The sequence below is a fragment of the Macaca mulatta genome, chromosome 19 (assembly GCF_049350105.2).
Source record: "Macaca mulatta isolate MMU2019108-1 chromosome 19, T2T-MMU8v2.0, whole genome shotgun sequence".
NCBI classification, from domain to species: Eukaryota; Metazoa; Chordata; class Mammalia; order Primates; family Cercopithecidae; genus Macaca; species Macaca mulatta.
The window spans coordinates 7344284-7367342 of record NC_133424.1 but is presented as its reverse complement, the minus strand read 5'-3'; the positions used below and the strand labels follow the sequence as shown (position 1 = coordinate 7367342).

Below are 23059 nucleotides of genomic sequence, written 5' to 3'. Positions count from 1 at the left end.
AGATCTCAGCTCACTGCAAGCTCCGCCTCCCGGGTCCACGCCATTCTCCTGCCTCAGCCTCCCGAGTAGCTGGGACCACAGGCACCCGCCACCTCGCCCGGCCAGTTTTTGTATTTTTTAGTAGAGACGGGGTTTCACCATGTTAGCCAGGATGGTCTCGATCTCCTGACCTCGTGATCCACCCGTCTCAGCCTCCCAAAGTGCTGGGATTACAGGCTTGAGCCACTGCGCCTGGCCGTATATAGACTTTTTATTTGCCTTTTTTTTCTCTTTTCTTTTATTATTTATTTATTTATTTATTTTTGAGACAGAGTTTCGCCCTTGTTGCCCAGGCTGGAGTGCAGTGGTGCAATCTTGGCTCACTGCAATCTCCACCTCCCAGGTTCAAACGATTCTCCTGCCTCAGCCTCCCAAGTAGCTGGGATTACACCCACCGCCACACCTGGCTAATTTTTCTGTATTTTTAGTAGAGACGGGGTTTCACCATGTTGGCCAGGGGCTGGTCTCGAACTCCTGACCTCAGGTGATCAGCCCGCCTTAGCCTCCCAAAGTGCTGAGATTAGGTGTGAACCACCACACCCAGCCTGGTTTTTTGTTTGTTTGTTTTGTTGTTTTAAATAGTATTTCCCCAAACTTTGATGAGGCAGTTGCTTTGTGGGGGGGGGGGGTTCAACTGTTTTTGTTTTGTTTTGTTTTGTTTTGTTTTTTGAGTCTCCTGTTACCTAAGCTGGAGCGCAGTGGCACAATCACGGCTCACTGCAGCCTCGACCTCCTGGACTCAAGTGATCCTCCCACTTCAGCCTCCCAAGTAGCTGGGACCACAGGCATGTGTCACCATGCCAGCTAGTGTTTCTGCAGAGATGGCATTTCACCATGATGCCCAGGCTGGTCTCCAGAGGCTGAGGTGGGAGGATCCCTGAGCTCAAGCAATCCACCAGCCTCGGCCTCCCAAAGTGACGGGATTACAAGAGCAAGCAACCACGTCCGGCCAAGTGTAAGTTTTTGTCTGTTTGTTTTTGAGACAGTCTCACTCAATTGCCAGGAGAGCAGTGGCATGATCACAATTCAGTTGCAGCCTTGACCTTTTGGACTCAAGTAATCCTCCCACCTCAGCCTGCTGAGTAGCTGGAACTACAGGCGTGCACCACCACACCCAGCTAATTTTTTTATTTTTATTTTTTTTATTTTTATTTTTATTTTTTTTGAGGTTGAGTCTGACTCTGTCGCCCAGGCTGAAGTGCCATGGCATGATCTCGGCTCACTGCAACCTCCACCTCCCAGGTTCAAGTGATTCTCCTGCCTCAACCTCCCAAGTAGCTGCGATTATAGGCATGCGCCACCACACCTGGCTAATCTCTGTATTTTTAATAGAGACAGGGTTTCACTATGTTGGCCAGACTGGTCTTGAACTGCTGGCCTCAGGTGATCCACCCACCTCAGCCTCCCAAAGTGTTGGGATTACAGGCGTGAGCCGCCGCACCTGGCCTGCACCCAGATATTTTTTAGATTTTTTTTGTAGAGACGGGATCTTGATATATTGCCCAGGCTGGTCTTGAACTTCTGACCTCAAGCCTCAGCCTCGCTAAGTGCCGGGATTACAGGCATGAGCCACCATGCCAGGAAAAGTAAAGGATTTTAAGATAAGAGGATTATGGCAAATTATTTGGGTGGGTCCAATATAATCACAAGGGTCTTTTTTTTTTTTTTTTTTTTTTTTGAGACGGAGTCTGGCTCTGTCGCCCGGGCTGGAGTGCAGTGGCCGTATCTCAGCTCACTGCAAGCTCCGCCTCCCGGGTTCACGCCATTTTCCTGCCTCAGCCTCCCGAGCAGCTGGGACTACAGGCGCCGCCACCTCGCCCGGCTAGTTTTTTGTATTTTTAGTAGAGACGGGGTTTCACCGTGTTAGCCAGGATGGTCTCGATCTCCTGACCTCGTGATCCACCCGTCTCGGCCTCCCAAAGTGCTGGGATTACAGGCTTGAGCCACCGCGCCCGGCCTACAAGCGTCTTTATAAGAGGGAGACAGAGGATCAGAGTCAGAGAAGAAGTGAGGACAAAAGCAGGAGTCCCAGCAAGTGAGAGATTTGAAGATTAATGCTACTGACTCAGCCAGGTACTGTAGCTCACACCTGTAATCCCAGGACTTTGGGAGGCTGAAGCACGAAGATCACTTGAGGCCAGGAGTTTGAGACCACCCTAGGCAACATAGCAAGACGCTGTCTCTATGAAAATTGTTCTAAGAAGTTAGCTGGGTGTCATGGCACGTTGCTGTAGTCCTAGCTCCCTGGAAGGCTGGGATGGGAGGATAACATGAGCCCAGGAGTTCCAGACGACAGTGAGCTATGATCGCACCACTGCACTCCAGCCAGGGCAACAGATGGAGACCCTGTCTCTAAAAAAAAAATAAAAAATAAAAATAAAAAAGCTAGGTGCCGTGGCTCACACCTGTAATCCCAGCACTTCGGGAGGCTGAGGTGGGTGGACCACCTCAGATCAGGAGTTCCAGACCAGCCTGGCCACGTGGTGAAACTCTGTCTCTACTAAAAATACAAAAATAAGCCGGACATGGTTATGGGTGCCTATAATCTCAGCTACTAGGGAGGCTGAGGCAGGAGAATCGCTTGAACCAGGGAGGCGGAGGTTGCAGTGAGCCAAGATCATGCCATTGCACTGCAGCCTGGGCAACAAGAGCGAAACTCCGTCTCAAAAAACAACAACAAAATTAACCATGTGTGGTGGCTGTGTCTATAATCCTAGTTGCTCAAGAGGCTGAAGTGGGAGGCTCATTTGAGCTAAGGAGTTAGAAGTTGCATTGAGCTATAATGGTACCACTGCTCTCCAGTCTAGGAGACAGAGAGAGGGAGACCCTATCTCTTAAAATAATAATTTTTTTTTTTTTTTTTTTGAGACGGAGTCTCGCTCTGTCGCCCAGGCTGGAGTGCAGTGGTCGCATCTCAGCTCACTGCAAGCTCCACCTCCCGGGCTCACGCCATTCTCCTGCCTCAGCCTCCCGAGTAGCTGGGACTACAGGCGCCCGCCACCTCACCCGGCTAGTTTTTTGTATTTTTTAGTAGAGACGGGGTTTCACCGTATTAGCCAGGCTGGTCTCGATCTCCTGACCTTGTGATCCGCCCGTCTCAGCCTCCCAAAGTGCTGGGATTACAGGCTTGAGCCACCACGCCCGGCCCTAAAATAATAATTAAAAATAAAAAATAAAAACCGGCTGGGCACAGTAGCTCACACTTGTAATCCCATTCACTTTGGAAGACCGAGGCCAGGGGATTGCTGGAGGCCAGAAGTTCAAGACCAGACCAGGAAATAAAGCGAAACCCCATCTCTACAAAAAAATGTTTTTTTTTTCTTTCGAGGTAGAGTCTCACTCTGTCGCCCAGGCTGGAGTGCAGTGGCACAATCTCGGCTCACTGCAAGCTCTGCCTCCCGGGTTCATGCCATTCTCCTAACTCAGCCTCCAGAGCAGCTGGGACTACAGGCGCCCGCCACCACACCCGGCTAATTTTTTGTATTTTTAGTAGAGACGGGGTTTCACCGTGTTAGCCAGGATGGTCTCGCTCTCCTGACCTCAGGTGATCTGCCCGCCTCGGCCTCCCAAAGTGCTGGGATTACAGGTGTGAGCCACCGCACCCGGCCTTACTCCTGAGTAAGCTGGGACTACAGGTATGTGCCACCACACCCAGCTATAATTTTTGTAGTTTTTGGTTGACACGGAGTTTCGCCATGTTTCCCAGTCTGGTCTCGAATTCCTGAGCTCAAGTGATCCTCCCACCTCAGCCTCTCAAAGTGCTGGGATTACAGACATGAGCCACTGTGCCCAGCCTGGGACCATGATCCAGCTATAGGACTCCCTATCTCTCCATGTCTGTCGTCTCTGGCTGTTCTGGACTCGGTCTGTCTGTGCTGGTGACTTCCTCAGTGTGTAACTGTCCGTGTCTGTCTGTCTGTCCTTGTGCCTGTACTTTGTGCTCTTTGTCGCCGTCCCTGGTACCCCCACCATCCACTTTACAGGTGGCTCCCTCTGGTGGTCCACCAGTGACCATCCAGGCCAAATGGACCAAGGAAAAAAGAGTTAAGAGACGGGGAGGCATTTTATTAATAGACAGATTGTGAATCTTGGCTGCTGCGGAGCGGGGAAGGAGAGACGAGGGCCGAGGCACGATACGGGGGACCAGACACAGTCCAGCCTGGCGGGGACGGACCTGGGGGTCTGCCTTCCCAGGCTGACTACTTATTGCCCACCCATCCCCAACATAATCAGCAGGCAGGATGCCTGGGTTTCTCACAGGGGGTGGGGGCAGGGCCTCTGTCCGGGGACGTCACCCGTTAAACTTCCTCTCTCAGCCACACAGGAAGCTGAGCCGGCTTGGGGCCCAGCAAACACAGGCCCCCAGGACCCCTGGGGAGAGGGCCCCGCTGGGCTGGCCCTGCAGGGACCATGGAATCCAGAGCTGAGTAAGAGTCTCCCCATCCCTCATTCTCTGGTACAAGATTCCCAGGCCAGGCCTGAGCCAGCGCAGAGGGGAGCTGGGGCTGGAGCAGGCCAGGGAGGTGCAGTGACCTGGAGGGGCAGGTGGCTGGAATCAGATACTCCGCGGGCCTCCGCTATGACCTCCACTCTGGGACGGGCCACTCTCGGTCCCCTCCTGTCTCTCTCTCTATATTCAGCTCCTGTGATTATGTCTGTAGCTCTGTGGATGCATGTACCCCTCTGAGCTTTGTCCTTGGTATGTCTGAGTGATGGCTTCAGGGGGGTCCCACGGGGGGCGATCAGGGCAGAGGGGAGGCTGGGTGTTCGTATGAGTGGGTGATCGTGTGTGACTTGTGTCAGCATGAGGGTGAAGTGCTGGGGTGCCCCATGGCAGAGACTGTGTGTGCAACTGGGCAGGACAGTGTGTCTGTAGCTGATCTCCCTCCAGATCTCCTGTCTCTCTCCTTGAGCCCAAGGCTGCATCTTCTGCTTGATATGGGGGCAGAGGAGGAAAGCAGAGATTGCAGGGCTTACAGTAAGTACCTAGGTATCCTGCCCTCCTTCCTCTGATGAGACATGTGGGATCAGCCACCAGGGTTCTATGGGGTCTCTCACACAGAGACACACAGACAGCCCACAAGGATCCCACGCAGTTACCCAGCGACATTCATAGCTGTACAGGAAAATATAGACGTCATTCACTTGCTCCGGCACACACACTCACATCTATACAAGAAAATACAGATGTCGTGGCTAGATGCAGTGGCTCATGCCTGTAATCCCAGCACTTTGGGAGGTCAAGGTGGGCAGATCGCCTGAGGTCAGGAGTTCGAGACCAGCCTGGCCAACATGGTGAAACCCTGTCTCTACTAAAAATACAAAAATTAGCTGGGCATAATGGTAGGCACCTGTAATCCCAGCTACAGGGAGGCTGAGGCAGGAGAATCGCTTGAACCTCCTGGGTGGGGTGGAGGTTGCAGTGAGCCAAGATTGTGCCACTGCACCCCAGTCTGGGTGACAAGAGCAAAACTCCATCTCAAAAAAATTAGATAGATAGATAGATAGATAGATAGATAGATAGATAGATAGATAGATGTCATTCACTTAGCTTTAGACTGCACAGGCTGTCCTTTATATCCATGCAGTCCCACCCCACAGATATAGGGGACAGTCTTGTCTTTTCAGGCAGACAGCAGACAGGATCACACACACACTCACTGCCTGCTCACACAAGCCACGCACTCAGCCACACACAATCACACACAGCCACACGCACACAGCCACACTTTCTCACTCCATCCCGTACTTGTGTGCACCATTAACACTGCTGCACACACAGCCTCACACAACCACACACTCACAGCCACAGAGCCCCAGAGTCATGCACATGCCGATGCACCTTGTGGCACAGGCACACACAACCACGCTTGTGTGCAAAGCGGCAGACACAACCACACATGCCTAGAAGCAAGTCTCTGGATCCCTTCTGCATCCCACAGAGGGGGCTCCCCTGCCGTGTTTGATTGGTTCTTCGAAGCGGCCTGCCCCGCCTCCCTGCAGGAGGGTGAGTTGGGAGCCTGGGAGTGAGGGAGTGGGAGGGGAGGGTGGGCCTGGGTCACTGAACTTAGAGGCCTGCTCTCTTCTACAGATCCCCCCATCCTGCGGCAGTTCCCTCCAGACTTCAGGGACCAGGTATTCAAGCTGGCTCCTTGCTCCCCCAGGGCCAGGGCCGGTCCCCCAGGGGGAGGGGACTCTGTTTCTTGGACCTGGAGCCTAGGGAGGCGGTGCCCAACCTCAGTGGCCAAGCAGTCTGCACTTTTCTTCATCTCCAGGAAGCTATGCAGATGGTGCCTAAATTCTGCTTCCCTTTTGATGTGGAAAGGTACGGAAGGGCGGGGAGATCCAAGGACTCAGGGACTCAGATCTCTCAGGGGCCCCAAGGACTCAACACCTAGAGACTCAGACATCTGGAAACCCATACACCAGAGGACCCTGAGACTCAAAGACTCAGGTGCTCAGGAGCCCTGAGAACTAGGGACCTATATGCATTAGCATCCAGGGATTCAGACACTCAGGGACCCAGAGATCCAGGTACTCAGGAACCCAGGGACCCAGGGACTCAAGAACCTAGGAACCCAGGGACCCAGGAGCTCAGGAACCCAGGGACCCAGGGACTCAGGAACACAGAGATTTACTCAGGAATCCAGGGACTCAGGGGCTCAGGGACATACAGATTTAGGGACTCAGGAATCCAGGGACTCAGGGGCTCAGGGACATACAGATTTAGGGACTCAGGAATCCAGGGACTCAGGGGCTCAGGGACCCAGGGACCCAGGGACTCAGAGACATAGAGATTCAGGGACTCAGGAATGCAAGGACTCAGGGACTCAGGGACCCAGGGACTCAGGGACACACAGATTCAGGGACTCAGGAACCCAGGGACCCAGAGACTCAGGGACTCGGGGACTCAAGGATTCAGGGACTCGGGGACTCAGGGATTAAGGGATCCAAGGACTCAGGAACCCAAAGACTCAGAAACTCAGGGACCCAGGGACTCAGGAACCCAGGGACCCAGGGACTCAGGGACCCAAGGACCCAGGGACCCAGGGACCCAGGGACCCAAGGACCCAGGGACCCAGGGACCCAGGGACCCAAGGACCCAGGGACCCAGGGACCCAGGGACCCAGGGACCCAGAGATCCAGAAACCCAGAGATCCAGGGACTCAGGAACCCAAGGACCTAGGGACTCAAGGACCCAGGGACTCAGGGACCCAGAGATCCAGGGACCAAGAAGATCCAGGGACGCAGAGATCCAGGGACCTAGGGACCCAGAGATCTAGGGACCCAGAGATTCAGGGACCCAGGGATTCTGAGACCCAGGGACCCAGGCTTGCAGGGATCCTGACAATTAGAGACCCATACACTCAGGATCCCAGGAACTTTGTGGGGGAGGGGGGACATCCTCAGACAGCTGGGATGTCCAGGTCTCTCTAACAGCCCTTCCCACTCCAGGGAGCCCCCCAGCCCCGTCGTGCAGCATTTCACCTTCGCCCTCACAGACCTTGCCGGCAACCGCAGATTTGGTTTCTGCCGCCTGCGGGCGGGTACCCAGAGCTGTCTCTGCATCCTCAGGTGCGGGATATGGGGGTTGGATGCGGGGGGGATGGGAAAGGCCGAGGCCTAGGGACACTTCGTGGAACGTGTCTCCCCTCTCCACAGCCACTTGCCCTGGTTCGAGGTGTTTTACAAGCTACTGAACACGGTGGGAGACCTCCTAGCCCAGGACCAGGTGAGACCAGCCCCTCTCTCACTCCTGTGGGAGCCCCAGCCCCCACCCCCCAACCTCCCAACCCCTCCCTTTCAGATCTCCCAGGCCTGGCAGGGCACACTGTGTCACACCTGCAGTCCCAGCATTTTGGGAGGCTGAGGTGGGAGAATCGCTTGAGCCCAGGAGTTTGAGACCAGCTGGGCAACATAGTGAGAACCCTGCCTCTACAAAATCTTTTAAAAAATTGGCCGAGTTCGGTGGCTCACACCTGTAATCCCAGCACTTTGGGAGGAAGAGGTGAGCAGATAACCTGAGGTCAGGAGTTCGAGACCGGCCTAACCAAGATGGTAAAACCCCGTCTCTACTAAAAATACCAAAAAAAAAAAATTAGCCGGGTGTGGTGGCACATGCCCGTAATCCCAGCTGCTCGTAGACTGAGGCAGGAGAATCGCTTGAACCCGGGGGGCAGAAGTTGCAGTGAGCCGAGATCACGCCATTGCACTCCAGCTTGGGCAACAAGAGCGAAACTCCATCTCAAAAAAAAAAAAAAAAGAAAAAGAAAAATTAGCCACACGTGGTGGCGCGCACCTGTGGTCCCAGCTACTCAGGAGAGCAAGGTGGGAGGATCGCCTGAGCCCAGGAGTTTGAAGCTGTGGTGAGCTATGATCACAGCACTGCACTCCAGCCTGGGACACAGAGCATGACCCTGGCCCACCAGCCGAGCTAATTTTTTTTTTTTTTTGTACTTTTAATAGAGACGTGGTTTCACCATGTTGGCCAGGCTGGTCATGGGCTCCTGGCCTCAGGTGATCTACACACCTCAGCCTCCCAAAGGGTTGGGATTACGGGCGTGAGCCACCACGCCCAGCCTACAAGAAAACATTTAAATTAAAAAATTTTAAAAGCCGGAAGCGGTGGCTCACGCCTGTAATTGTAGCCCTTTGGGAGGCCGAAGCAGGAGGATCCCTTGAGCCCAGGAGTTCAAGACCAGCCTGGGCTGGTCTCTATTAGACCTTGTCTCTATTATTATTATTATTATTATTATTATATTTCTTTTATTTATTTATTTATTTTATTTTATTTTATTTTTTTTTTTGAGACGGAGTCTCGCCCTGTCACCCAGGCTGGAGTGCAGTGGCCGGATCTCAGCTCACTGCAAGCTCCGCCTCCCGTGTTCACGCCATTCTCCTGCCTCAGCCTCCGAAGTAGCTGGGACTACAGGCGCCCGCCACCTCGCCCGGCTAGTTTTTTTGCATTTTTTAGTAGAGACGGGGTTTCACCGGGTTAGCCAGGATGGTTAAATTTCTTTTAAAGAAATTTAAAAAAAAAACCTCCCAGGCCTGACCTGAGCCCTTGGCTCCTGCCAGACCACTCAAGCTTACTCAGAGCCCTCGGAATCCCCAATCCCCACATCTGGCTCAGCCACCCCCGCCCCTCCACGTCCCACCCAGGTCTCCGAGGCAGAGGAACTTCTTCAAAATCTGTTTCAGCAGTCCCTGTCTGGGCCCCAGGCCTCAGTGGGGCTGGAGCTGGTGAGTAGCTCCCATTCCCTGGGCGCCGGACCTTAGGTGGATGGGAAGGCTGCGCCCCAGCCCTGATGACCACAGAATCGTGCCTCTTTCCCAGGGCAGCGGAGTGACCGTCTCCAGCGGGCAGGGTATCCTGCCCCCTATCCCGGGAACTAGCAAGCCGGTGAGCGGGGCTCCGGGACCCTAGAAGGTCGGGGGTCCAGGTGAGGCCAGCCTCCTGACTGACTGATCCCCCTGCCAATACCCCCACCAGCTGTCCTGCTTCGTGGCCCCGGACTCCGGCCGCCTGCCCTCCATCCCTGAGAACGTGAGTGGGGACCCGGGAGGGGTCTCTGGGGATGGGAACAGGTCCCCAAACCCGGACCGGGGATGCAAGATCCAGGGGCCAGTCCACGCCCAGCGCACCTCTCTGATCCTCAGAGGAACCTAACGGAGCTGGTGGTGGCCGTGACTGACGAGAACATCGTGGCGCTGTTCGCGGCGCTCCTGGCGGAGAGAAGAGTCCTGCTCACCGCCAGCAAACTCAGCACAGTGAGGCGGGGCCCGCCGGGCCGGGGTGGGAGCAGGGTCTGGCTCCGCCCCTGGGGGCGGGACAACGGGGGCTGATTCCTGGCTCTAACCCAACTGCGCGAGACCTGAGGGCGAAGCCCTGGCCCCGCCCCTTCGACGGTCTCGGAGAGTTGAATTCTGGCCCCGCCCTCGTGGGAGGGGGCTGCTTTCAGCTCCTCTTTTTTGGGAGTACTGCGCGCTCAGGCTCCACCTACTATGGGCCACAACAGGTCTGGCTCCACCCCTCCGGACCCTCAGGTACACTGAGAACTAGGGACCTATACACATGGGGACCCAGGGACCCAGGGACTCAGGGACTCAGAGATCCAGGAACCCAGGGACCCGAATACCCAGGGACCTAGGAACACAGGGACTCAGATAACAACTAGAGACCCATACTGCCAGGGACCCCGAGACCCAGGGTCAAAGGCAGAGGCGGAGACTGGCTCCACCCCTAGGGGTGGGGCCGAATGATTGCATTCCAGCTCCACCTCTTCGGGTGGGGTTAGGTGGTGGCTCCACCCCTAGGGGCGGGACAAGGGCGGGCTACATCATAGCTCCACCTATTTCGGGGTGGAGTGCGTGGAGGCTCAGTCCTTGCTCCACCTGTGTGCGGGAAGACTCAGGGCTGTTGCCTATTAACTGCGCCTCTTAGAGAGAGGGATCAGGACGGGATGAGTCCTGGCTTCACCTGCTTAAAGCACTGTTAAGTGGCCAAATTCCTGGTCTCCACATGATTTCTAAAGGGGTTCGAGTTGTCACTCATTACCCAGCAGTGGATGGGAAGGGGGAACAGGAGACTGGGGACGTGGGAAATGCAGCTGGAAGAGACCCCCGCGCTAGAGGGTCCAGGCCATGACTTCACGCCCCGCCATTGCCCCCCAGCTGACCTCGTGCGTCCACGCGTCCTGCGCGCTCCTGTACCCCATGCGCTGGGAGCACGTGCTGATCCCCACGCTACCCCCACACCTGCTGGACTACTGCTGGTGAGCGAGGGAAGCTGGGAGGGGCCGGGCCTGGGGGCAGGCCCTGGAGGCGGTGCCTGCATGACCCCGTCCCCTTGGTCCGCAGCGCGCCCATGCCCTACCTCATTGGAGTGCACGCCAGTCTCGCCGAGGTGAGCGCGTATCCACCCAGACGGCGGGGATGTGAGGGTTCCCCCTCCCTCTACATCCCCAGATGCCCTCCTCTGCCAAGGACTCTCGGACTCTGAGCCGCCGGCCCCGCTTTTCCGCAGAGAGTACGAGAAAAAGCTCTGGAGGACGTCGTGGTGCTGAACGTCGACGCCAATACTTTGGAGACAACATTTAACGATGTGCAGGCGCTGCCTCCAGACGTGGTCAGTGTCGCCCCTCCCACCTTCCTGCCCCGGGAGGCGAGGGCCCCACACCTGCCCACTCAGGGCCACTCCCTTGTGCTTCAGGTGTCCCTGCTGAGGCTCCGACTCAGGAAGGTCGCCCTGGCCCCCGGGGAAGGGGTGTCTCGTCTCTTCCTCAAAGCCCAGGCCCTGCTCTTCGGAGGGTACCGCGATGCACTCGTCTGCAGCCCGGTGAGCAGCGGGGCCGTTGCGGGAGAGAGCTCGTGGGTTCCTGAATGAATCGTAATATAATGATAGGTACGGTAGATGGCCGGACGCAGTGGCTCACGCCTGTAATCCCAACACTTTGGGAGGCCGAGATGGGAGAATTGCTTGAGCCCAGAAGTTCAAGACCAGCCTGAGCAACACAGTGAGACCCCCCCAATCTGTTGTTTGTTTGTTTGTTTTTGAGACGGAGTTTCACTCTGTCGCCCAGGCTGGAGTGCAGTGGCATGATCTCGGCTCATTGCAACCTCCACCTCTGGGGTTCAAGCGATTCTCCCGCCTCAGACTCCCCAATAACTGGGACTACAGGTGCGCACCACCACGCCCAGCTAATTTTTGTAATTTTAGTAAAAACGGAGTTTCTCCGTGTTGGCCAGGCTGGTCTCGAACTCCTGACCTCAGGTGATCTGCCCACATCGGGCTCCCAAAGTTCTGGAATTACAGGTGTGAACCACCATGCCCGGCCACCATCTCTATTTTTTTAATTAAAAAAATAATGAGGCCGGGCGCAGTGGCTCAAGCCTGTAATCCCAGCACTTTGGGAGGCCGAGACGGGCGGATCACGAGGTCAGGAGATTGAGACCATCCTGGGTAACACGGTGAAACCCCGTCTCTACTAAAAAAAAAAAAAAATACAAAAAACTACCCGGGCGTGGTGGCGGGGGCCTGTAGTCCCAGATACTCGGGAGGCTGAGGCAGGAGAATGGCGTAAACCCGGGAGGGGGAGCTTGCAGTGAGCTGAGATCTGGCCACTGCACTCCAGCCTGGGCGACAGAGCGAGACTCCGTCTCAAAAAAAAAAACAACAAAAAAACAATAATAATAATAATAATGATAGGTAGCATTAATGGAGTGCTTACTTTGTACCTCTGTTTGCCCCTCTGTAAAATGGGACCCCGATAGTACCACCCAAAAGGATATTAGAATCAGTGAATCAGCATCTTCCCAGCACTTTGAATCATACCTGGCATACAGCAAGCACTCAATAAATGCTAGCTCCTACTGCTGCTATTATCTCATTTAATGCTCATGACATTTTGAGATGGATACTGCAATAGTCCCATTTTCCATATGAGGAAACCAAGGCTTTGGAGAAGTCCCACAGTGGGTGAATGTTGAAGCCAGGGCCTCGATCTCTGAAGCGCCCTCCCCTGTTTTGCACAACCAAGCTATAAAATTGCTGGGGCGGGGCGGGGGGTCCAGTATCACTTGAGCATCTGACGTTCTCGTCATCGCTGCATCCCAAATCTGCACACAGACCACCCACTTCCTCTGTCTCCACCCTGGCCGGGACCCTGTCGTTGTTTGCCTAAAATTAATGCACTGATCTCTCCCCTGGGACTCCTCCACAAGCAGCCGCCTTCTTTCTTTCTTTTCTTTTTGAGACAGAGTCTTGCTCTCTTGCCCAGGCTGGAGTGCAGTGGCACAATCTCAGCTCACTGCAACCTCCGCCTCCCAGGTTCAAGCAATTCTCCTGCCTCAGCCTCCCGAATAGCTGAGATTACAGGCATGTGCCACCACGCTGGCTAATTTTTGTATTTTTAGTACAGATGGGGTTTCACCATGTTAGCCAGGCTGGTCTCAAACTCCAGACCTCAGGTGACCCACCCACCTCATCCTCCCAGAGTGCTGGAATTACAGGTGTGATCCACCGTGCCCGGCCCCCTGCAAGCAGCTTTCTGCTTTATCTCCCAGAGTCTGTCCTCCCCGAAGTGACCAGAGGTCACCTGTGAACACCTGAGTCAGATCATTTCCCTCCCCTGCCCACAGCCCTGCAGGTCTTCCACCTTACTCAAGATAAACACTTAAATCAGCCGGGTGGGTGACTCACCCTGTAATCCCTGCACTTTGAGAGGCCAAGGTGGGTGGATTGCTTGAGCCCAGGAGTTCGGACCAGTGTGGGAAACATAGTGAGACCCCGTCTCTACAAAAACTGCAAAAATTAGCCGGGCATAGTGGCGTGCACCTATAGTCCCAGCGACTTGAGAGGCTGAGGTGGGAGGATCGCTTGAGCTCAGGAGGTAGATGTTGCAGTGAACCAAGATCACACCACTGCACTCCAGCGTGGGTGACAGAGTGAGACCCTGACTCAAAAAAAGAAATGAAAAAAAAAAAACAGGGCCAGGCACGGTGGCTCACACCTGTAATCCCAGCACTTTGGGAGGCTGAGGCGGGTGGATCACAAGGTCTAGAGATCGAGACCATCCTGGCCAACATGGTGAAACCCCATCTCGACTAAAAATACAAAAATTAGCTGGGAGTGGTGGCACGTGCCTGTAGTCCCAGCTACTCAGGAGGCTGAGGCAGGAGAATCGCTTGAACCCTGGAGGCGGAGGTTGCAGTGAGCTGAGATTGCGCCACTGCATCCCAGCCAGGCGAGAGAGTGAGACTCTGTCTCAAAAAACAAAACAAACAAACAAAACAAACAACAACAACAAAACAGCTTAAGTCCTCCCTGCCATCCACGAGGCCCCACACAGGGTCAGACACACAGCAGGTGCCTAATCAATGTTTGCTACCTAAATATATAGTAGAATGAGGGAGGGCCAGGAACACCGCAGGGAGCTCAGAACTCCAACGCTTCTTCCAGGGCCAGCCAGTGACCTTCAGTGAGGAAGCCTTCTTGGCCCAGAAGCCTGGGGCACCTCTGCAGGCCTTCCACCGGCGGGCTGTGCACCTGCAGCTGTTCAAACAGGTATGCCAGAGCCCTGAGGGTCCAGCTGGGGCTGGAGGTGGACTGCTGAGACTCCGAGGGCTTGTCTGAACTGGCAGGGTTGAGGGCAGACTCCTGGGTCCCTGAGGGTATCGCTGTAGACAGTCCAGCAGGATCCCCTACTCCAGGGTTCCCAAGTGGGGAAGGACTGAACTCCTGGATTCCTAAAGATAGGAGCCCCGGCCGGGCACGGTGGCTCATGCCTGTAATCCCAGCACTTTGGGAGGCCAAGGCAGGCAGATCACAAGGTCAGGAGTTCGAGACCAGCCTGACCAACATGGTGAAACCCTGTCTCTACTAAAAATTAAAAAATTAGCTGGGCGTGATGGGGTGCGCCTGTAATTCCAGCTCAGGAGGCTGAGGCAGGAGAATCACATGAACCCGGGAGGCAGAGGTTGCAGTGAGCCGAGATCATGCCACTGCACTCCAGCCTGGATGACAGAGCGAGACTCTGTCTCAAATAAAACAAAACAAAACAAAAACATGGGAGCCCCCAACTCCTGGGTTCCTGGAGGACAACACCTACTCCTAGGTCCGTGAGAGAAATCAGGGTGGAACCAAATCCCAGGTCCCTAAGCAGGTAACTTTCTGGGACTGGGGTGGTGGCCCGAGCTGGACTCCAGAGGGGACAGGTCCTGACTGTGAAATCCCAGGATTTCCTGAGTCCTAGGGATATGGGGGGAGGGGTGGCAGGTGGGACTGGACTTCTAGGCCCCTGGGAGAAGGTAGCTTGGACCACAAGATCCCTAAAGATGGGGTCAACCTACTCTTGGCTCACTGAGAGCAGGTGGGTAGGTCTAGAGGAGGCAGAAATCAATTTCTGGGTCCCTGAAAGAGGCGGGGCTTGGTCCCTGGGGACAGGTCCTGACTTGGGGAGAGAGGAGAAGGTGGGATCTCTGGTTCCTAAAGTGGGCTCTGGTCTGGGGGCAGTGGCTCACGCCTATAATCTCAGCACTTTGGGAGCCCAGGGCAGGCAGATCACCTGAGGTCAGGAGTTCAAAACCAGCCTGGCCAACATGGGGAAACCATGTCTCTACAAACAATATAAAAGTTAGCTGGGCATGGTGGTGCACCCCTGTAATCCCAGTTACTTGGGAGGTTGAGGCAGGAGAATCACTTAAACCGGGGAGGCAGAGCTTGCAGTGAGCTGAGATCTTGCCACTGCACTCCAGCCTGGGTGACAGAGTGAGACTCCGTCTCAAAAAATAATAATAAAAAATAAAGTGGGCTCCAGTTTCCCAGGTGCTTGGGGGTGGGCAGGCTGGAGGCCAGAGATGGCTTCTACATCTTGATAGCAGGCAGGCTGCAAAGTGCTGGCATTCCGATGTGTCTCCTGCTGCTTCTGATTTACTGTCCCCCACCCCAGTTCATCGAAGCCCGACTGGAGAAGCTCAACAATGGGGAGGGCTTCTCAGATCAATTCGAGCAGGAGATCACCGGCTGCGGGGCCTCCTCAGGTGAGCCCTGAGTCCAGCCCCTGGGTCCCCCCCACCCACCAGCACCCCCAGCCTCAGCCAGACTTTGGTGACCACCACACTCTCTCCTTACCCCAGGGACCATTCGATCCTATCAGCTCTGGGCAGACAATCTAAAGGTAAGATCACCAAAACAATAGGCTTTGGCTTAGGCCTGTAAACCCAACACATTGGGAGGTGGAGACAGGATTGCTGAGACCAGAAGTTTGAGACCAGCCAGGACAACACGGCGAAACCCCATCTCTACTAAATTAAAAAAAAAAAAAAAATTAACTAGGTGTGGCTGTAGTCCCAGCTACTCGGGAGGCTAAGGTAGAAGGATGGCTTGAGCCCCAGGAGGTGGAGGTTGTAGTGAGCCGAGATCGTGCCACTGCACTCCAGCCTGGGTGACAGAGCAAGACCCTGTCTCAAAAACCGCTTGTTGGCTGGGCGCGGTGGCTCGCGCCTGTAATCCCAGCACTTTGAGAGGCCAAGGCAGGCGAATTGCCTGAGGTCAGGAGTTTGAGGCTGACACGGGCAGATCACAAGGTCAGGAGATCGAGACCATCCTACCAACATAGTGAAATGCTATCTCTACTAAAATTACAAAAATTAGCCGGGCATGGTGGCAGGCGACTGTAGTCCCAGCTACTCGGGAAGCGGAGGCAGGAGAATCGCTTGAACCCAGGACGCGGAGGTTGCAGTGAGCCGAGATGGCGCCACTGCACTCCAGCCTGGGTGACAGAGTGAGACTGCATTTCATCAAAAACGAACAAACAAAAAAAACCTCTGTTCTTTGAGACTCCATCTCAAGAAACAAAAACAAACAAACAAAAAACACTTAAGTGTGTCTCAATGGATTAATTTAATTCCACAACAGTCAGCAGGTAGGGTCATGACTACGATCGTGTTCATTTATAGAGGTGAAAAAATGGAGATTCAGAGAGGGAAAGGGGCTTGATCAGCATCACACAACCTGGGATGGGGAGGTGGGATCTGGCCCTAGCCCCTCCCCCTTGGTGTTTCCTCTCCTGCAGAAAGGCGGTGGTGCTCTCCTGCACTCAGTCAAGGCCAAGACCCAACCAGCAGTCAAGAACATGTATCGCTCGGTGAGGCTGAGCTGGACAGGCCACTCTCGCTGGGGTGATGAGGGGGAGGGGACAGAGGACATGTTGACCTCCCAAGGATGGAGTATTTTGACCCTGGCAGACACTTTAAACACAAATGATTTAATCAGAACTGAACCAGCAGTTAAACCCTTAACAGCTCTTCCCCCTTTTATTTTTTTATTTACTATACTCATTTTTGTTGGAATCCTACCCCCCACCCCCCTGTAAAATTGACAGCCAAGATTCACCGGCAAACATTCTTTGTCCTTGGATGCCACAGTTCCAGGTTCTGCCTTTTTTCTCCCAAGCTCAGAAGTTTCCTGGGGCCAGTTCTTGCAGCTCAAAATTGTCCATGCGATTTTATTCTTCACAGCTTTGAGACAGGAACACCTTGCCCTGTTGCTTCGCCATTCCCCATTTTATTTGGGGATGCCTTCCTCCGGGAATACTAATTTTATATTAGTCAACGGGGTGAAAGTTTGCATTGACTTCTTAGGTGGTGTATGGCGGGTGGTGAACATATTTGAGACACGCAGATGGCAAAATAAAGCTATCTTAGGGGACAGAAGGCTGAGCTCTCAAATGCCCAGGATCCCACCACCCTCGGGTAATTCTCTCTCCACTGCTTTATAGGCCAAGAGTGGCTTGAAGGGGGTGCAGAGCCTTCTAATGTATAAGGTAAGACCAACAGCCGGGTGCAGTGGCTCACCCCTGTAATCCTGGCACTTTGGGAGGCCGAGGCAGGAGGACCGCTTGAGTCCAGGAGTTTGAGACCAGCTTGGGTAATATAGTGGGACCTTGTCTCTACAAAAAAACATTTTAAAATTAGCTGAGTATGGATTGCTTGAGTCCAGAAGGCGGAGGTTGCAGTAAGCTGAGATAGCACCACTGCACACCAGACTGGGTGACAGAGAGAGACCCTGTCTCAAAAAAAAAGAAGACCGTGGCTGGGCGCAGTGGCTCACTCCTGTAACCCCAGCACTTTGGGAGGCCAAGGAGAGCCGATCACTTAAGGTCAGGAGTTTGAGACCAACCTGGCCAATATAGAGAAATCCTGTCTCTACTTTAAAAAATACAAAAATTAGCCAGCCGTGGTGGTGGGCACCTGTAATCCTAGCTACTTGGGAGGCTGAGGCACGAGTATTGCTGGAACCCAGGAGGTAGAGGGCAGTGAACCGGGATCATGCCACTGCACTCCAGCCTGGGTGATAGAGGGAGACTCTGTCTCAAAAAAAAAAAAAAAAGAAGATGACGACTGGCTGGGCGCGGTGGCTCACGCCTGTAATCCCACCACTTTGGGAGGCCGAGGCAGGTGGATCACTTGAGATCAGCAGTTTGAGACCAGCCTGACCAACATGGTGAAACCCCATCTCTACTAAAAATACAGAATTAGCTGGGCATGGTGGCGTATGCCTGTAATTCCAGCTACTTGGGAAGCTGAGGCACGAGAATCGCTTGAACCAGGGAGGCAGAGGTTGCAGTGAGCCAAGATTGCACCATGCACTCCACCCTGGGCAACATGAGTGAAGCTTCATTTAAAAAAAAAAAAAAAAAGACTAACTAAAGACCAATGGTAGGGGGTGATGGGGAGACTTCGTGGCAGAGGTTCCCAGTTCATGCATTCTCTTCCTAGGATGGGGACTCCATCCTGCAGAGGGGGGGCTCTCTGAGGGCCCCAGCCCTTACCAGCCGCTCAGACCGCCTGCAGCAACGCCTCCCAATCACTCGGCACTTTGGACAGGTGAGAGCACCCCCTCCCGCCATGCACACACCTGGAATTATCACTGAATCCTCCACCCATCCCAGTCCCCATCCAGACATCTCACCTCCTTCTTCAGCTTCCCTAATATGTGGCACCCACTTCACACTCACCCTCCTTTAGCAAGCCTCAGCCCCCTGATTCTGCAGTCTCCTGAGGTCCTATCACCCCCACCCTTTGCAGAACCGGCCCCTTCGCCCCAGCAGGAGACGCCAGCTGGAAGAGGGACCTTCCGAGCCCCCAGGGGTGGGGTAAGGCTAAAAGGGAACAGCGGTGTTGAAAGTGGGAGGACAGGACTGATGGGGAAGAGGGTCCCCAAACTCCAGAGCAGCCTGACCAGGGCTGGGGGGGTCTCGGGCAAATATCTGAGGCTGCCCATCCTCACCCAGGACACCCCCTCTGAGTCCTGAGGATGAGGGGTGCCCGTGGGCAGAAGAAGCTCTGGACGGCAGCTTCTTAGGGTCTGGAGAAGAACTGGATTTGTTGAGCGAGATTCTGGACAGCCTTAGCGTGGGAGCCAAGAGTGCAGGCAGCCTGAGACCGAGCCAGAGTTTAGACTGCTGTCACAGAGGAGACCTGGACAGCTGCTTCAGCCTGGTGAGAGCCTCGCCCACTCCCCCAACCCCGCCCCAAGTCTTCCCCTAATGGTCCATCCAACTTGCCAGCCCCTCTGCCATCTAAAAGCCACAACTTCCCCATCCATCCCACCTAGCCTAACATACCAAGATGGCAACCAGACGATACGAAACTACCAGAGCCAGAGCCCCAGCCCCTGTCCCTGCCATCCCTGCAAAGCACCTCATCTTTGGATGCCACCAGCTCTTCAAAGGACCCTAGGTCCCAGCTAATACCCTCAGAGTCCGACCAAGAAATCATCTCTCCATCCCAGTCCTCAACAGCTTCTGCAGACGCAAGCAGCCGAGGGGACCCCGAACCCTCTCCTCTCACAGAGCCCCTAATTCTTCATCTCGCCCCTTCCCACAAGGCAGCTGAAGATTCTAGAACCCAGGAAAACCCCGCTTCCTGGCTGTCCACTGCACCCACTGAGCCCAGCCCTCCAGAAAGCCCCCAAATTCTGGCCCCCACAAAGCCCAACTTTGATATAGCCTGGACGTCCCAGCCCCTTGATCCTTCCTCAGACCCCAGTTCTCTGGAGGACCCCAGAGCCCAGTCTCCCAAGGCCCTGCTAGCAGAGCACGCTCACCTCCAGCCACTCAAGGAACCAGGAGCCCCGAATTCCCCTGCTACACCCACCAGCAACTGGCAAAAGCTCCAGCCCAGCAGCCGGCCCAGAGTCGCTGATCTTAAGAAGTGCTTTGAGGGTTAAGAATCAGGGGTCCGGCCGGGCGCGGTGGCTCACGCCTGTAATCCCAGCACTTTGGGAGGCCGAGGTGGGCGGATCACAAGGTCAGGAGATCGAGACCACGGTGAAACCCCGTCTCTACTAAAAATACAAAAAATTAGCCGGGCGCGGTTGTGGGTGCCTGTAGTCCCAGCTACTCGGGAGGCTGAGGCAGGAGAATGGCGTGAACCCGGGAGGCGGAGCTTGCAGTGAGCCGAGATTGTGCCACTGCACTCCAGCCTGGGCGACAGAGCGAGACTCCGTCTCAAAAAAAAAAAAAAAAAAAAAAAAGAATCAGGGGTCCAGGAGAGACCCCAGTCCCTCAGTAAAGCCACAGGAGCCCAAAGCTGGTTTTTTCCTGGTGAATTTCTCTGGTGCCCTCATTCTGCTCAGAAATCCATCCCACCCACCTCTGTCCCTCCAAGGGCAGCCTCTCTAACTGAGTCGTAGCGGGGAATTCCAGGAAGCCTCCTGGTCCTCTAGAATCCCAGCAACCTTACAATTCCTCTCGGCATTCGTCACTTCCATCTCAGCTAATGCTCCCACCAGCTCAAACACACCAATAAAGCTTTTATTACATCTTACTTCTAATTTTATATACATATATAAAAGTGAATAGCCCCATCCTCTCCTGACCTCAGGGGCAGAGTCTTCAAGTACCTTCTTCCCTGCTATTCTTAAGCACTGGGTGGATCTGACTGCCCAGAGAGGGCACTGCCTTTCCCCAAGGTCATACAGCAATGAAGGGAGACAGATGCAGGAGAGGGGACCTAGATGGGCAGGCAGCCCCGCACCGTCTCCTTGGAGTCCTGAGGGGCCCGGGCCTCAGCTGCATGGGAGAACTGAAAGAAAGGAGAGGGGGCTGTGGAGCCTGCAGGACACACAGAGAAAAGTTGGTTCCGCAAGCAGGGAGGTGGGTCCCGAGCCCCAGCACCCTGAGCTGCAGGCACAGCCAAGCAGAGGCAACATGCTGCACAGAGCCCACCAGGTGGGTGCCCCCAGCCTCTCCCCACAAGTCCTCCTGAGCCATCAGAGGCTGGTGTCTCCATGGCAGCTGCAGTGTACAAGCCAGCACCCCGCAGTCCTGGGCAGTGTTGGTGACTGCAGCAGGCCCCAGCGTTCAGATGAGCCGCTCTTCCGGCGGCAACTTGAGGTTGGGGGTCGGTGGCACACGGGCACCCACCTGCTCCTCGCTGCTGGGCCGGTAGGTGCCCTCCGTCTGCCGCTTCTCCCGAAGCTTCCACACCAACAGTGCCAGCCCCACAGCCAGGAGCAAGATGGCCAGGATGGAGAAGACCACAATGATAGCAGTGATGGCCTCCTGAGACTTCAGAGAGGGGACAGGGGTGAATCACCTGAGCCTGGGTAGCCTGTCCACCTCCACCTGAATTGCACCCCCCTCAACAACCCCCAACCCACAACACACACACATATCTGCCACTTTTGGTGATCTGATCCCCACACTGGGGCTTCCTGAATCCCTACCTACCTTATCTGGGGTGCTAAGGCTCCCCACCACCTGCCATGTCTGGGACACCCCTTGCAAGCACCTGCCATGTCTGGGACTTGGGCTTTTTTTTTTTTTTTTTTGAGACAGAGTCTTGCTCTGTCGCCCAGGCTGGAGTGCAGTGTCACGATCTCAGCTCCCTGCAACCTCCCCCTCCTAGGCTCAAGTGATTATCCCTGCCTCAGCCTCCTGAGTAGCTGGGATTACACACGTGTGCCACCCTGCCTGGCTAATTTTTTGTATTTTTAGTAGAGATGGGGTTTCACCATGTTGGCCAGGCTGGTCTCAAACTCCTGACCTCATGATCTGCCTGCCTCAGCCTCCCAAGGTGCTAGGATTACATATGTGAGCCACCGCACCCAGCCGGGACTCCTGCTTTCATCATGTCTACCAAGTCTGGGCTCCTTGCTTCCTCACCCACCTGAGAGGCATGTGGAGTTCCTGAGCCCCCACATCTGACAGCTACAGTGTTCCTGCCCACTCCCTCTAGGGTCTCCTAGTCTTCCTGGTCTAAGACTTCAGGTCTCTCCTACTTAGAGCTCTCCAAAGCCACCCTGACCTGCCACCTCTGGGGGAAGGGGGTGTCTAGTCCTCTCTACATGCTGTATGTGTGGCCCCTGGATAACATCCTTGCTGCCATCTTCCCACATATACCTCCAACTCACCAAGTTGCCATTGGAGCTGGAGCTGGTGGGTGAAGGCACAACAGTGCTACTGTCATATGCAGAAGAGGCCAATCCTGTGGAGGTTGAAGGCAGAGACTAAATCAGTCTCCATCTTTCTCTCCCATCCCCGCCATGGGCACCTGCTTTGGTCATTCCCCTTCACCTCCTCCCAGCAAGTCCCAATTCAAACTCTGCCTTTCATTCGCACAGAGACAGTGGGCGCCTTGCAGGCAGGACCTGTCCCTCGGGTGTTTGCTCCTCCGGACACCCCCCCCCACCCAGCCCAGCAGAGCCCAGTAGGGTGTCCGGAAGTCCAACCCTCCCCCACTCACCACCCGGCCCTGGGCCCTTAAGGATCTGGGCGGGCCTAGCTTTTCCCTGGAGTGTCTGACTCACACCTCCCCCCAGGCTCCCAAAACAAATCTAAGACTGAATGGCTGGGGTCTACACCTTCAGCCAACCGGGTCGACCGGGCTCGGCAGGCCTCCTCCCAGCTCCCAGTTCACCCAAAACACCTGCACTATGCCAGGACTCAGGTACACAGCCCTTACCTCCCACCAAGTCCTACTTAGGAGCCCCCACTACAACACACAATTCCACCTGGCTCAGGAACTCAGGTCTCCTAGACCACCTCCCAGGGTCCAAGGAAGAAACTAGAAATCTTAATCTCCCTGAGCCCTAACCCTGTAGACCCCTCCCCAAGGTATTTCTTGCCCGCTTCCCAATTCTTGACCCTCTCTGTGCCCCAGATACCCAGCGCTTCTAAGCCACGTCCCCAGCAGAGATCCAGGAATCCGGACCCCTCCCCCCAGAGCTCTCAGCTGGTACCTACTTTGCCCCCAGACTCGGCCCCAGCGGGCCAGCACGAACGGCAGGCCCAGCACCAGGAGCAGCCCCAGCCCGGGGTTCGCCATGGGCTGGGTGGCGGGTTGGCAGCGCCGAGGAAGGGGCTTCTCGCGCGCGCCCCTCCTACCGCATCTCCGGCCAGGGGCACCTGCGACGGGGCACCTGGGGGCAGGAGAAGGAGAGAGGCCCGGGCATTGGGATCGGGGTCTGGACCCGGGCGCAGGCCCACAGGAGAAACAACTGGCGCCAGGGCAC

General features: G+C 55.2%; 2 protein-coding genes across 10 annotated transcripts; one reads left to right on the top strand and one right to left on the bottom strand.

Moving 5' to 3' along the window:
* Positions 1-4311: 4311 nt before the first annotated feature.
* Positions 4312-20370, top strand: DENND1C (DENN domain containing 1C). 8 transcript variants are annotated; one of them, XM_077979593.1, is made up of 24 exons: positions 4354-4466; positions 4916-5017; positions 5982-6046; positions 6131-6174; positions 6315-6364; positions 7495-7614; positions 7702-7771; positions 9202-9282; positions 9377-9442; positions 9533-9586; positions 9700-9810; positions 10714-10814; positions 10900-10945; positions 11066-11167; positions 11252-11377; positions 14000-14104; positions 15489-15579; positions 15676-15716; positions 16614-16685; positions 17319-17363; positions 18319-18426; positions 18628-18695; positions 18834-19041; positions 19157-20370. In XM_077979593.1, the coding sequence occupies exons 5-24, from the start codon at positions 6321-6323 to the stop codon at positions 19769-19771; spliced, it is 2274 nt and encodes a 757-aa protein (XP_077835719.1). In that variant the 5' UTR covers positions 4354-4466; positions 4916-5017; positions 5982-6046; positions 6131-6174; positions 6315-6320; the 3' UTR covers positions 19772-20370. The 8 variants fall into 8 exon arrangements, with proteins under 8 accessions (XP_014978119.3, XP_077835725.1, XP_077835719.1 ...); XM_077979594.1 differs by having other exon boundaries at positions 4369-4738; positions 4953-5017; XM_015122633.3 differs by lacking the exon at positions 4916-5017 and having other exon boundaries at positions 4312-4466.
* CRB3 (crumbs cell polarity complex component 3) lies at positions 20337-22912 on the bottom strand. 2 transcript variants are annotated; one of them, XM_015122628.3, is made up of 4 exons: positions 22791-22906; positions 21959-22032; positions 20970-21113; positions 20337-20628 (listed from the first exon to the last, which is right to left on the bottom strand). In XM_015122628.3, exons 1-4 carry the CDS (start codon positions 22870-22872, stop codon positions 20557-20559), a joined length of 372 nt encoding a protein of 123 aa, XP_014978114.1. In that variant the 5' UTR covers positions 22873-22906; the 3' UTR covers positions 20337-20556.
* Positions 22913-23059: the final 147 nt, after the last annotated feature.